The sequence below is a fragment of the Marmota flaviventris genome, chromosome 4, assembly GCF_047511675.1.
Source record: "Marmota flaviventris isolate mMarFla1 chromosome 4, mMarFla1.hap1, whole genome shotgun sequence".
Classification (NCBI taxonomy): Eukaryota; Metazoa; Chordata; class Mammalia; order Rodentia; family Sciuridae; genus Marmota; species Marmota flaviventris.
Genome location: NC_092501.1, coordinates 152747628 through 152762974, shown reverse-complemented (window position 1 = coordinate 152762974; position 15347 = coordinate 152747628). Strand labels below are relative to the sequence as shown.

The 15347-nt window shown below is 43.0% G+C and overlaps 1 protein-coding gene and 1 non-coding gene across 4 annotated transcripts in view; both read right to left on the bottom strand.

Moving 5' to 3' along the window:
* The window catches only part of Cldn10 (claudin 10), a 102909-nt gene that overhangs the window by 20741 nt on the left and 66821 nt on the right, over positions 1 to 15347 (bottom strand). The window contains exon 2 of one of the 3 annotated variants that reach the window (XM_027938931.2): positions 318 to 566. The exons of the other annotated variants lie outside the window; for them this stretch is intronic. Coding sequence (XP_027794732.1) covers positions 318 to 566 — 249 coding nt within the window. The remainder of the gene's footprint in view (positions 1 to 317; positions 567 to 15347) is intronic. 3 annotated transcript variants of the gene reach the window in all.
* Positions 13477 to 13549, bottom strand: Trnag-acc (transfer RNA glycine (anticodon ACC)). Its single transcript has one exon. It is a non-coding gene; the product is annotated as a tRNA-Gly (tRNA).

Genomic DNA, 15347 nt, shown 5'->3' with positions numbered 1-15347 from the left:
TGTGGGGAAGAGGAACAAACCCTGTGAATTCCTTGCCCTAACTTTCCGGGGGAGACGCAGGGACTTTCCGTGTCCTCAACTCTTCGGACCAAAAACGTTCCGCCACCCTGACGCCTGAGTCACCCCATCAGAGCCTGTCTGCGGTCCCGGGCTCAGAAGGCGCCCCCACGGGACGGACACCCGGGGGCAGCTGATCCTCCCCGCTCCCTCAGACCCTCGGGGCAGAGCGGGCCGGGTCTCCACTCAGGGCGGTGGGGCCAAGAGCGCGCCCGGAGGTTGGCCAGCGAGGAGCGCGGCCAGGGGCGAGGGATGCAGACCGTCCAGCGCCAGCATGGAGGGGAAGTCCTTGCAGTTGGAGACGCCCGTGGAGTCGGTCACGCACGTCTTCCACAGGTTGGCCCAATAGGTGGCGGTGGTGATAACCGTGCCGTCGATGGTGGACACCTTCCAGTAGTCGGTGGGCAGCGTGGAGGACACCAGGACCCAGCCGGAGATGGAGACCATGAAGGCGATGATCTCCGAGGCGGTGCTCGCCATGCCGCAGGATGCAGCCGCGCTCGCGCCGGCTCTCGCACTCCCACTCCGAGCCGCGACCCCCGCGGGCCGGGCCTTGCGACTCCGCCTCCAGACGCTGCCTCCGCCCCCACCCGCCGCTTCCGCACCGACCCGGCGCTAGGGGGCGCGCGCGGCCCCGCCCGGCTGCCCCGGTAGGTCGATCGCGAGGGCGCGTCGGCTGGGGAGCAGAGGGATCCCTGGGCGCTTCTTTTCTTCAGCTAACTGGCCCGCCGCCCGCGGTCGGGAGGAAAGCTGGTTTGTGCGCTCGCGTCCCTGAATCTCCGGCCCGGGGTGCTGCGGAAAACGGCCCTGTCATTAGAGCTGTGCAGAGAAAAGACTGGCAGCCAGATGTGGACAACTTGCTGGCCACCCCGCCCCGCCCCGCCCCGTCACCTCCATCCACCCTGCCACTTTTTGCAGGGAAATAGCCTGGCCCTCTGAGCACTGTATAAAAGCAGGGCAAAAAGCCTTCTGAGTGCTCTGAAAGGACACGGTAAGGTAATGCAGCCTCGGTTTGCTGAACTCTAAAGGTCTGCGGGCCACGCTTGTTTGGGTCACCCGGTTTGGCTCATCAAGGAGGGATCACGGTGCCGGGCTCTGGCCCTGCCTTGAAATTTCTGCTGTTCTTTTTGGGTCCGGTGGTATGCGGAAAGTCATTGTAAAGAAGTGCTTGCGGGGCTCAAGCCTAAATTCAGGGTGGCAGCAGATGGATAGCACGGACTCCCGGGGAGCTTGGCTTCAATCTTGATATGAAATATTGCAGCCAGCAGCCGCAGTGCTGGCGACCCCTGCTAACGCAAGCACTCTTCCTAGACGTGCACCGAAGTCATGCCCTGATCCCCCTTCCTGCTCCCAGCGTGGTCAGTTCTCTGAAGAGGTGACTGTCACAGTGCAGTCCCTTTGCTCTGTATCTTGTTTGGCTTTTTCCAACCACCAACTTTGGCGCCTAATCGAAAACTACACTCCTTCATTCCTTCATTCCTTCACTGCTGTCTTAAGGCAAACATAAAGATCAGGGTGTACTTCCAGCCCATGAGGTCACGAATCTGGGCATAAATTAAAGAACAAAGACACTTGCTTTATTATGCGTTATTATTTGTCCACTTAAAGTTCTCGCAGTTCTTGGTATGACCTTTTAAGATTCACTTCTTGCCAAAAGTAACCAAAGGTCCAAAACCTGTAAATCAGTCTGCTTCAAGAAACTCGTTCCTAACGCTCTGTTTTCGCAATCTTTATGCAGGGATACTTTGGTTCATTGTAAAGAATTTAACTCCCCCCCCCCTTTTTTGTCTGTGCCCCCTCCCCTTTTAAACCAAATGGATGCAGAATGAAATTAAGGTGACTAGGTGACTGGGATACAATCACCAAGACTTTGGTTTGGAAGGACTGTGAGTGACCACTGGGACATGCTCCACTCAATACAGTTATCCCATTTTTAGAATAATTTCCAGCCCTTGCTCCACCAAGTGTTTAGCACATGCAAGGATTTCATTCTGTTTTTTTTTTTTTTTTTTTTTATAAAGATAGAGTGAGAGAGGGAGGGAGAGAGAGAGAATTTTTTTTTTAATATTTATTTTTTAGTTTTCGGCGGACACAACATCTTTGTTTGTATGTGGTGCTGAGGATCGAACCCAGGCCGCACGCATGCCAGGCAATCACGCTACCGCTTGAGCCACATCCCCAGCCCCATCATTCTGTTTTGTTTTGACAGCACTTTTAGAAAACTTTCCTTTATATTGAGCCCAAATCTTTCTCTCCTTAACTTTGACCCAAATGCCACAATCTGAGCTCTGAGGCAACGCAAGTGAGGTCTACTCATGCAGCTGTGGCAACAGGTAGGTGGTGTGTGCTTGGTCAGTCTCCTGGCTGTGTGAATGTGACCAGGGTGGAGATGGTTTGCTTGGTGGGAGGCAGTTTCTCTATGGTTCTGCTCTTGGTCTCAGTTTGTCCCAATGAGTTGCTTTGGGTTCACTAGTGGGTTAATTTAGAAACGAAGTTTGGGAAGCACCTTCCTAACCATTTCCTTATCATCTTCCCAGACATTCAAACCAGTCACCTTTAAGGAGCAAATGTCTTCTCTTCTTTTGTGTGATTTGCCATAAAGTGCTTTAGTTTCCTGCCCCCTGGCACATTTCCACTGTTACTTCAGTGCCATATTTCTTTCTGAACCATCTATTTCCGATCCAATTTGCTATTTAGAAAACATAAATCATTAGCTGGCACATTCCATGTGGAGTTGCCTAAAATTAAACATCGCACAAAGTTTGTACCACATTTTTTGGCTTTGTTTAACGGTCTCTTTGTTTGCTGTATCTTGCTCTTGGTAGGTACTCACTAAATTTGTTAATGATTTCTTGTTTTTACTAGACAAGAACCTGGCTTACTTTTGACTGGGAAAAAAAAAAGTTGAGTATTGTGACCTTTAGGACTCAGGCAGTTTATAACTGGTTGCTTATAAATTCCACTGTTTGGATCCAAAGCCACATTGGTTTTTTTTGTTCTTGTTTTTATTTGGTACCAGGGATTGAACCCATGGTGTTCAACCACTGAAGCACATCCACCCTGTTTTTTATTTTTTATTTTTAGACCAGGATCTCACTAAATTGCTGAGGGCCTCGATAAGTTCAAAGCCACATTGTTTAAAAGAAAGAACTGTGACGATTGGTTTGGTGTTTTAGACCAGACTCCAAAAAGCTACTATCTAATGTAGTTCTACCCATTGCATTTTTAAAAATCCATAAGCTCAGGCCATCACTGCAACATAGCTTCCAGAGGAAACAAATTTTGAATTATAACCTGGAACTCCAAGAAAGAATCCTAACACCTCACCACCCTGTGGAATCACCACACCAAGAATGCCAGAATCTCTGGGGAAGCCTGGTAAGGTGTTCTTAGAGCTGCCAATGCAGAGCCAGGCTAAGAGCTACAGCTCTGACTGATTGAGGTTTATATATATACATGTATAAAAACAGTTAACTTAGCATAAAGAAGGATGTGCATTATGGAAAGAATAAATATTAATCTTTGATGAAAACTTTAAAAAATATTCTATTACTGCAGAGATTGTAACACACAATTTCAGTTTAAAAGAGGTTATAAATACACAAGCAACCCATAAATTAAGACCTGGATGGCAATACTATTAGTTCCTTTGCCAGCTAAAACAGACTAGGGTTGTCATGCCTGTGGGCATGATTAATTTTTCCTTAATCTGTTGTCCTTTTTATGAGGTTAAACAATGTAAACTCTTTTTTCTTTTTCTTCTCTAAAATGTACTGCGTATTTACAGTAAAAGTTACATTTTAGAGCCCATATGTGCCTGACCAAAGAATGAAAAATGTTAACTTTCTTTAATACTTAAAGAATATCATGTAATGAATCAAACATTTATTTTAAAATGTCTTATATCTTGCCATTTTCAAACCACATAATCCAACATAAGAATGTTCCGAAAACAAAATAGACCAAATAGAAAAGTTTTTTTAAAAGAACTAATGTATAAATGGCTTGTTTCACCTTAAGATTATACGGTCCCAAATAACCTTTGCAGTTAATCTGAAAACTGATTTACAGAAAGTACCTTTCAACTGATAAATACTTCCTTGTTTTCTTTAGGGTTGAGCTCACTGAAAATTTTATATAACTATCCATAACAGATTATTCTTAATTTCTATATAAAAGTGAACAGATTGAGAAAGCTGCTTTCTCTAAATTAATCAAAGGAGTATCTTAACTATAACTTGATCTTTACAAATAGCTGCAGATTTTTTTTCACTGTGAAAAATTAATTGATCCATAAATTAGAAATTTTTACCTGATGATAACATAATGCCATGAAACATATTATGCTTTCCACTTTTGAGACCTCAGAATTGGAGGTTATTTCTCTGGCATGATTGTGATTGTTAAGGAAAAATAGAGGAATCCCCCCACCCTCCAGAGTTGTTCAATAGGAATGAAAACCAGTTTAGCCAACTGTACAGGAGATTTGCAGAAATTCTTTACTTGAGATTCGGTTCGCCTGCCAAACAGCACAGGTGTGCATTTCAACAGCTCAAGGATTTTCTAAGCATCAAATTTGGTTTCAGTATACATTAGCTCCTTCCTAGATTCCAGCGAGGTGGGGTGCTGCTAATCAGGTGGGAAGGAACTGAAGTCCTGGTAATTACTGTATTAACTAAAAACAACAACTGCCCAGGAGCCAAAGATTGTTCCACCAAGGTGAAGAAGACATTAAGACCAACACTAAGATATCAAAAGAGCATATCTGTGTTCTTCTTCTTTCCATTTTCCCATAACACTCTTAGTTTCTGTATTCTGTACATGGGTTCTATGATATTTATAATCTTCTTAGTATGAAAACTTCAGACTGATATTAGTAGTTAGGAAATAAACACTCTTATCATTGTTTATATATAAATGTATATGTTTATACACTTTTTTTTTGCAAATTATAAATATGCAGTTGCCTTATTTCGTCATTTGTCAACCTCTGAGACTGTCCTGTGTTGGAATGTTTCCACGGGCCCATTACAAGTTGATGCCACTTACCGTGTGGATCTGCTTTCCTACGTTCATTTGAAACACACTCACTCTCAGTTCTGAGCTAACTTAAGATCATCTAGGTTCCTCCTGATCCCTGGAGAGTTCCTCCTGAGCCCCTAGACAGTTCCTCCTAACTGTCTTTCGATTCCTAATAAACTTAATCTAGCAGACAAGCACCAGGGAGAGGAGCAAGCATTTCCCTCTAGGTCCTCACTGCCTTATTTTCTATCCACTGTCTCCCTCCTTGGCTATGTTAGAAGAGGGTGTATCGATAGGGGTACGTGGAGAAAATGTTTGAAAGGTTTGTACATGTAGTCTTATTTTCACTTTTTTTTCCCTTGATACTGGTGATTGAACCCAGGGTCACTTAACCACTGAGCCACATCCCCAACCTTTTTTATATTTTATTTAGAGACAGGGTCTTGCTGAGTTAGGGCCTCACTAGGTTACTGAGGCTGGCTTTGAACTCAAGATCCTCCTGCCTTAGCGTCCAGGCATGTGTCACCACCCCACCCTTTTTAATATTTTATTTTGTGACAGGGTCTCACTAACTTGCTTAGGGCTTCACTAAATTGCTAAGGCTGGCCTCAACCTTGCAATCCTCTTGCCTCAGCCTCCCAAGCCATTGAGATTATATGCATGCCCTACTGTAACTAACTGGCTTATTTTCACTTTTTAGTAAAATTAGAAACATGCTAAAGCAAAGAAGTTCAGACTGTTTATGAAAGAAGGTGAGGTGGTGGAGAGGGGACAGACAATGGGCATAAGAGAAAATCCTAGCTCTGTATCGATTGGTGCAGTCCACCTAACTTGGTCAACATCACTTCTTCAACTATAAAGCAGGAATGAAAATAGCTCCTTTAAAGCTGTTGTGAGGATTAGAGGCAAGGCATGTAAAGGTTTGGAATGTGGTGGATGCTCAGTAAACAACGGATGTCATTCAGTTGACTCATGCTTTTCATTTCCCTGGGTCTTTTTAAAGCTTTAAAATTCCATTTTCCATAAAAGTGGTATTGATCGGAGTTAGACCCACTTGCAGTAAGTAAATATGGATGAACTGTGCTGCAGATATTCAAATAAAAAGGCAGAAAGTGTTCAGTAGAGTGCTAACAAAGGAGAGGTTGCTGCCAAGGGTGAGAGCAGAGGGAGTGGAGGCAGGAGCAGGGAGGCAGGTGGGACGGGGCAGGGGTGCCTAAGGACGAGAGGCAGAGTGAGGAAAGAAGCTGAATTCAAAAGGTCGAGCAATCCTCCTGCCTCAGCCTCCCAAGCCACTGAGATTATAGGCGTGCCCTACTGTAACTAACTGGCTTATTTTTACTTTTTAGAAAAATTAGAAACATGCTAAAGCAAGGAAGTTCAGTCTATTTATGAAAGAAGGTGAGGTGGTGGTGCTCTTGTCCCAAGAGCAGTGGATAGACATACAAGTACCAGACAAGTGCTAACAGAAATGTAAGGAGAGAAAAACGGCTAAGAAATAATGGATAAAGAGGTGGGAAGTCAGAGGTGGGTGAAAGACAGTAGGAAAAGAGGAGAGACCTCTTACAGCCCTCACTCTTCCGCATTTTTAGGAAGGGGTAGTAAGCCACACAGGTGTTGCCTCTCACCAAATAGAGAGACTTTCACCTGTCCCTGCCCCTCAGTGGAACTGGAGCAATGCTTGTTCCAAACTACTCAGGAGTCCCAGGTGTACCACATGGCTCACTTCATAGGAAATTAAAAATTGATTCTTTCAGGATCAAAAATACATGGTCTTATAAAAACATACCATAAACAAATCATTGACGTTTCCTTCAAAATGTAGATCTTCCCTTACTTTCATCTAATAAACATTGATATTGGCATCTTTCAGGTAAGTGGCCATCCTAAGCAGATGTGTTCCATCCACATCTACTGGGTGTAAGAACACACCAAAAATGAATTAAAACAATTTTAAATAACTTGATTTACCCTTAGTTTTCATCAGATTGCTTGTATCATCAGAAGTATTTGAACAGGGTACCTAATTTCCTTATTTCCATGTGAGTTTAGATTTTGCAGTAGGGGAATTACGGTTCACTAATACTCTGTTTAACAGTGTCCTAGGAATTGCTGACCCATTATATCATGGGTTTGGTCTATTTTTTTTTTTTTTTTGGACTAGGGGATTGAACCAGGGGTGTTTAACCACTGAGCTACATCCCCAGCTCCTTTTTTGAGAGGTAGGATCTCGCTAAATTGCTGAGGCTGGCTTGGAACTTGGGATCCTCTGCCTCAGCCTCCCATTTTGCTTGGATTGTAGGCTTGTGCCACCACCCCCAGCTTGGAACATTTCTCGTAAAGTGAGTGTGTCTGTGTGTGTGTATATGTACATGAGTGTGTGTGTGTGTGTGTGTGTGTGTGTTGGGGTTCATCTCCATGGCGGGGGTTCACCTCCATGAGCACTTGCTCACACAACTCTACAGTTCATTTCTCTTTTGCTGTCATTTCTAGAACAGTATTAGTCACCATTGAATCAATTCCGAGTACAGTGTTGCACGCCTGTAGCTCCAGGTGTCCTTCCACCCGCTGTGAATATGGTGAACAAAACAGAAGAAGCCCAAGCCCAATGAGGCTTATGATCCCCTGGGGAGACTAGGAACAGGTAAGAATTTGGTATCATAGGTCACATGTGCTGAAGAGAAAAATAGCTGGTGGGGGGCTATGAGGTATATAAAGGGGGTGTTTTTAAAATTTTAATTAGGTGGCTAGGGAGCCGTCTCTGGGAAGATCACTTTGTGGTAAAGACTTGAAGAAATGAGGGCATTGAGCACGTGGAGAGCTTTAGGCAGAACATTCCCAGAGAGAAGAGCACATTGAACTTGTCCCAAGAGCAGCGGAGAGGCCACTGGAGAGGTCAGTGGCTGCAGCAGAGAGACTGAAGGAAAGAGTAGGGGAAGAGGACAGAGAGGTAATGGGCCTCGTATGTCTAACCATGTGTGTGTCTGTTTTCCTGCATGTACTGCGTGTCTACATGTGTGCATGTGCCTATGTGTCTGTGTGCCTCTGTGTGTCCATGTGTGTCTCTTGTGTGCGCGTGTGCATGGGTGTGTGTTGGGGTGTAGGTTTGTGTAGCTCGCAGAGTCCTAATAACAGCTTGTACTCTGAGTGTGATGAGAAGACGCTGGAGAAGGGGCGTGACATCTGACGTGTTTGGGCACTTCTCTGAGGACAGCCTGGAGGGAGGCAGCCTAGAAGCAGGATGGAGGCCACTGCAAACCTCCAGCTGCGTGGGGAGGCAGCTTATCAGCTGGTGATGTCTGTGTGGTTAAAAAACGGCCCAGTTTGGATATATTTTGAGGGCAGAGCTGACAAGATTTGCTGAGGAACTGTGACATGTGAGACAAGCCAAGGAAGACCCCAGGGTCTGGGCTTCTACTCTAGAGGGATGCAGCTGTCTTTTACCGAGATGAGGAACCCTGTAGAGAGGCAGGGATAGGGCGGCCTCAGCACTTCTGTGGGAAACCTGTGGGTGTGAGTTCCAGTAGACAATCAGGAGGAGACGCCGAGAAGACAGCTGAATCTGCAGATCCACAGAGGGACCTCTGAGGGCCACCTGTGGTCGGGTGGTGTGTGACATCAGGAGACTAGTGAGATCCAGGGCTGAGTGGAGACAGAAACAAGATGGCCCAGGGGCCGTGCCCTGACTTCTTCCTCCATTTCGCAGCCAAGGAGGTGAGGAGGCGTGAACAGAAGAGGGGGAGAAGGCATAGCGCCCACAGGGGAGATCCCAGGGCCAGAACCCTGGAAGCCACGAGAAGAAACTGGATTATGGAGGAAGGTGTGGAGCCCAGCCCTGGTGAGACGGCCAGCTGCAGGAAGAAGAGACCATCTAGCCCTTGGTGGCCTTGGGGAGAGCTTTTCAGGTAGAGAGGGTGGGAGCAGGTTCATTGACAAGAGAGGGAGAGGTGGAGATGGAAGAACAGGCAGCCTTCAAAGGGAGGAGAGAGGGGTTTGGAACCTGGAAGGCAAAGTGGGGCTGTGGAAAGCATTTTATTAAGATGAGAGAAATCACAGGTTAGGGCCTTCTGGAGCTTGGAGACTGGAGTATGGTGTCCACGCCAAGGACCACACATGGCCATGGCCCATTCCATGCCTGGCTTCTCCCACGGAGTACACCCACGTAGGTTAGCTCCCCTAAGAAAAGAGTTCAGATGCCGCTTTTCCTCTACATTTATGTGTACTTGAGTTTGTGCTAAGATAAATCCCTTAGTTTGACATTATTTAAAAATCAATATGACAAACATCTTATTGTTCTAGAATTACCAGAGTTAGAAAGCACTATTTAATTCAACATTTTCAAATGAGGAAACTGGAATCCAAAGCGACTTCTTAATGCATATGAAGTCATAAAGCATGTATTGGGGTATTGTGTTAATTTAACACTTTGTATACCTCATTCTTCAAAAATGTGTGGATTAAAAAATCATCTGAGCTGGGCACAGTGGCGCGCGCCTGTAATCCCAGTGCCGCGGGAGGCAGAGGCAGAGGCAGAGGCAGAGGCAGGAGGATTGCGAGTTCAAAGCCAGCCTCAGCAACAGCAAGGCACTCAGCAACTCAGTGAGATCCTGTCTCTAAATAAAATACAAAATAGGGCTGGGGATGTGGCTCAGTGGTCAAGTGCCCCTGAGCTCAATCCCCAGTACAAAAAAAAAAAAAAAAAAAATCTGAGTTTAGTGCTGAAGAAAAACATGAATTTGAATAATATCTAAAAGTTGAAAGCTATCATATTTCTCCTCAAAGATATATTGATGCTGATAAAATACAAGTAACTCACTAGGTGTTGTGGTTCAAGTTCATGTGGAATCATCTCTGTAAATGACAGATCATGAAAATGACGGAACATGAAAAGAAAGGAAGTCATAATAGAGCTGATATGCCGATGATATGGCAAAGCCTAGACACACCTCTCTTTTTGGTTCAAAGCAATAGCTGTTTCTATGCTTAATGTAGGGTTTACGAAGAAATAATAAAAAGAGCTAGAGAACAAGGTTAGTATCGTGTTTTGCCTGGGATTATTTCAAGTGCCACACCTCTAGGATGTCTCTCATATTAATCTCTCTGACAAAGGAATAGACCCTGTGTCAAATACTTCCTCACCATACAGTCTGTCCACCTATATAACCCTATTGTGTTAAGCAGTGTTGCTTTTTCCAATCAGAGCTTCTTTTGAAAGATTATATTGTAATTTTTTGACACAGTTAATCAAAGCAGCCAATGAAATTAAGCAAACCAGCATGTTCTGTTTGTCCTCAAGTTTCTAGTTTATATACTGTTCAGGAGAAATATAAAGAATAATATGCTGTTATTTCATGTTAATTTCCAAATGTAAGCTGGGCATGGTGGTGCACACTTGTAATCCCAGTGACTTGGGAGGTTGAGGCAGGAGGATCACAAGTTTGAGGCCAACCTCAGCAACTTAGGGAGACCCTGTCTCAAAAAGTAAAAAAGAGGCTGGGGATATAGTTCAGTTGTGTAGAGCCACTGGGTTCAATGCCTAGTACCAAAAACAAACTAATAATTTCCAGATGTAACTGAGAGGATCAAGTGAATTAGAACAAGGCTATTTACAGAACTAGTAATATAGGTGTTGGATAAACAATTGTTGAATTCAATTTTATTAGTCAAAAAGGATAAATGTACTTAAAATATCAAATAGAACATTAAGTATAAATTCTCAAAAATATATGTAATTGTTAATCTTTGTTCTTTTCAAAAAATAATCTATCTTATTACAAGAATAAATCCTTTTAAATTATAACCTTGTTATGAATATGAGACTGTATTGGTTTATACTTCAGATAATCAAATTAGTTCTCAAATCATCACTCTTTTTTTGTCATTTAAGTCCCGTTGTATACACAGGTATAAATATTGTATTTATCACTGAAGAATTTTCTACAGATGGTTTGGAATCATACAATATGAATTTAGAATGATGCAGCATGTTTTTCTATTTGTTTTGTTACCTACAATCTACTTGGTAACTTCACTCACAGATTAAAGCTGTTAGTTTCTTGTCCTCTTTTCCCCAATAGCTGATGAATTTTGCCTTTGGAGTCACTTGTATTTCATTGATTTAGGAAAAAAAACAAGCTGAACTCTCAGTAGCATACTCCTCCTCAGTGACACCTGTCAACATGGAGCTACCCTTTCTTCCTCAGTACCTGGGAATTTCCAGATGACTCTCAGTTTCCAGGCAGAAGATTTTTTAGAAGGGTGGATTTCACATCCCCACACATACAGGTGTTTGCTTTACCTAATCCTGGGCAAATGTGAATGTGGCTGTTTATTGATCATGACCTTTTTTCCTTTTTTTCCCTGTGGCCATGACTGTGACTTGTATATTTGCCTCTAACTTTTCTGCATTATTTAGTGAGTGCAGTACACATATTTCCAGTGCAATATGTTTGTTTGTTTGTTTTCCTGGCCAAACCTGGCCAAAAACAAACCACCCTTGTGACTATACTTCAAAATCACTTTGACTTTGGAAGTACATGCATTTGTATTCTAAATCAAATAATCCTTGTATACCTGAGATAACAGAATTTAAAGGCTGTTATATCCTCCAGCAGGTTGTAAGGTAACAAAGACAAAATACCATTTTTACATAGGTGATATATAATGTCACACAGGCAATTCAGTCTTGGGAGTGTGGCTTTTTCCAATCATTAAATTTGGTTGCACTGGGCTGGCATTTAGAGGCCCTGACATCTTGCCCTTTCATTGCCTTTTTACTAATCTACATTTTCTTGGGCAAATTTTTACCTGTCTTAAAAGTGAGTGTTGGAGAAAAATGAGTGGGCTGTGAAAGAAATCTCAAAAACTCTGCCTCGTTTAACAACAGAGGAGAAAGTTTAAAATGCAGTGGGAGAAAATTGGTTCTTCCTTCCCTTTGGTACCAACACCGGAAAAACAAGATGATGTGTGGAGAGAAAGGAAAAGAAAACCCGGAGCAATGGAGGCCCAGATGCAGAGCCAAAGTGGACACACAGATGACAGGAGAGTTAGAGTCACAGAGAGGGCTCTTTCTCCCACCCCAAACAGAGATTCGCCCTTTGGTTCTCCAAGTCTGCCTGAGTTCTGCCCCCTGTCTCTCTCACTTGTGTCACTTGCTTACCTTGGTCCCTTAGAAGAAAACCCAGTAACCTATAGCCTGGACACTGCAAATTCTCTCTGCTCCAAGTGTCGGGAAGGAAAAGCAGAAGGAAGAATGAGTTTGGTTCATTTTATGCATATGGCCTGATTTCCTTTAAATCTATTCGAGGGCATTGGTGCCTGTGTTTATTTTCATGGTTGGAATTAAGCAATTTTTAGAAGGTCCCATGGCAGGTTAATGACAGAGCCAGATTTAGCATGCACAGCTGCTAACTTCTCAGTGTGGGTCCTGGGCCACGAGGCCACGTGGCCATTCCACCCGGTGTTTCAAATCACACACTTGTCAACTGCCAGGAACTTTCTATGCCCATTGTGTGGGCAAACTTTATTAAACCTAACATGTCAGAAAAAGCTGAACATAAAAACCTCAAAACTTGAAAAATACTTCATATTACTTTTAGTTCTATTAAAAAAAAGTTCACATACTAGTAAGTTAGTATTGTTGGTGTGAGTGAAAAAAACAATATTCCCCCCCCCCCAACAGAACCTCCCTCGCTATCTCAGTTATGCAAACTATGGACTCAGGCTTGATCATATTTTTACAGGCAATAAGGGCCACTGAATTTTAGAATTAACATCATTTCTCATTTCCCAGTCAGAGCCACTAGCCTGTGTGTGTGTGTGTGTGTGTGTACACACACACATATATAGACATTTTTTTGGGGGGTGATACCAGGGATTGAACTCAGGGGAACTCGACCACGGAGCCACATTCCCTACCCCTATTTTGTATTTTACTAGAATCAGGGTCTCAGTGAGTTGCTTAGCGCCTTGCTGAGGCTGGCTTTGAACTCTCAATCCTCCTGCCTCCTCCTCCTGAGCTGCTGGGATTACAGGTGTGTGCTATGATTTTTGCTTATTGTTTTTTTTTTTAACTTGTTGCTGATATTTTTAAAGGATACATATTTTTCATGTAACAACTAAAAATAATCTCTTGTAATTAATATATATCCTCTTAGATTTCAGTGATAGATAGTTCTTAGAGGTAAATCTTTCGGAGAGGCATTGAAACAATGCTGTATTCCTACATGCCTCAGTAGAGACCCTAAATAGGAAAACAGGTTCAAACCACTGTGTCGCTTGGGCCTTTTTCTTCTGTGTTGTCTTGAGACATCCCTGAAGCTTTGACACCTCTGTACCCTTTACCTTCACACAGCTGTCCTCACCCACTTGTTTTTTTCTTTTTTTTTTTTTTTTTTTTGGTGATGGTACTGAGGATTGAACCCAGGGCCTTGTGCATGGTAGGCAAGCACTCTACCAACTGAGCCATATCCCCAGCCCTATCCTCACCCACTTTCAGCAGTTGATTGATCTACCTTCTTTTGTTGGAGGGCAAAAGAAAGTTTTAGAAATATAACAAAATTTGATATTATGACACAATTTGAATATTTTAAAAAATTGCTTCTAGGAACAGACGGGAAGGGGTTAGAGTTGCGATAAGGGGGCACAGGGAAGAGAAGTTATGCGTCCCAATAATCCAGAAAAAAAATGTGGTCCAGACTCTGCCCTAGAAAAGATGAGATTCCTTTATATGGTGAGAAAAGGAAGAAGCTGTGAAATGAGAATTTGCAGCTGAACACACACACCGACCTTGTGCATGATGAAGGAAGTTCTGGCCAGTCACTAGTGAAATCAATGGGATGAGTCAAAGGACAGCACTCCACAACCGTATAAGGAAAGTGAGTACATATTGGTAATTCATAGAAATAATTTGGTAATGCATTACCGATTGGTAACCAAATGAAAGCTGGAAATAATGCTTGGTTCTTCCTGTCAAGTTGGTTCCCATCAAAAATGTATACACATCTTCTTCAAAGTTACTTTAGACAGATGCATAAAAAAGGACTATAAATCTAGGCTGTCTTCTTGTTTATTGGACATTGCCCAAGAGGATGTGGTTGTTCAGGTGCTAGTTAATAACTGCCATTGCTAATCAATTAGCTGCTCAGGTTTCAGTGATCCTCTGCTCTCAGTTGGCTTCCTTTGTAGGGCCAGAAGCCAATCAAAATAGTGTGTCTTCCCTGGACAAGTGTTCATTGTTACCACGTACCAGCAAAGTACTGGGCAGGAAGGTACACTAGATGGAGAGACTGACCTTGGAATCCAAGCCAGCTACAGAAAGAAGCAAGAATATGCGAATTAATGCATAGGACCTTCAGATTTGGAACTGCCCTTCTGTGGAATGAATTTGTGCCTTAATCTATGCATTTCATTACAGAATTTGGCTAAGTGAACTTCTTTCCAGTGAGGGGTATATAGGTATATTGCTACCTAAATAGGTATATTAATACCTAAAATGGCTTCCTCTTTGTAAGTCCTTCCATTTCTACAACTTGCATTTGGGAAACTCAATAGGACTTTAGTATATCTCTGTCATATCATTCCCCTAATAAAATGCATATAAATTATGATGACACCAAAGCTAAAACTGAGATTGGAGTTCACATTGTTCCCTCTAGTCACCAGTCATAGTGTTTTCTGCATGTTGGAGGAAGGGTACATCCTGGGTAGCTGCTGAAATATGAATGATTTCCCTTGTGGCAACACACATACACACAAATTCCCCAAACCCATGAGCCGTGAGCCACCCTGCAGAGTCTGAACTGTATGACTTCGCTAGGGATCCTTTCATCTGGGGTAGAATGGAAATACATCCTAAAATTAGAAGCCTGTAAACAAACTGGGTTTAGTTTCTCCACTTAATGTTTAATTTTAAAACATTCTATCTAATTTGATTTGGTTACCCAAAATAGAAAAACCTTAACTTTTTGTGTCTTTCCTTCGGTAATAGTCTTAGCTCGTCTCTGAAACTGCTCTGATGAAGCAAAGAGCCCTTACCTAGCCTTGGACAGGGCAGGGCTGAGTTCATACGCATGCATGTGCCACATGTTTCTGCACTAAATTACGGCAGCTGTGAAATTAAAACACTACAAAGAGCAAACAAATTTTATGAAAGACTGTACAATATCACATGAGAAATTTGCGCCCCCTATTGGATAAAACTGTTAAGATATTTAAATGCGAACTTAAAAAAAAATGCAATCGATGGCTTAAAAATAAACAGTTTTGTTGTA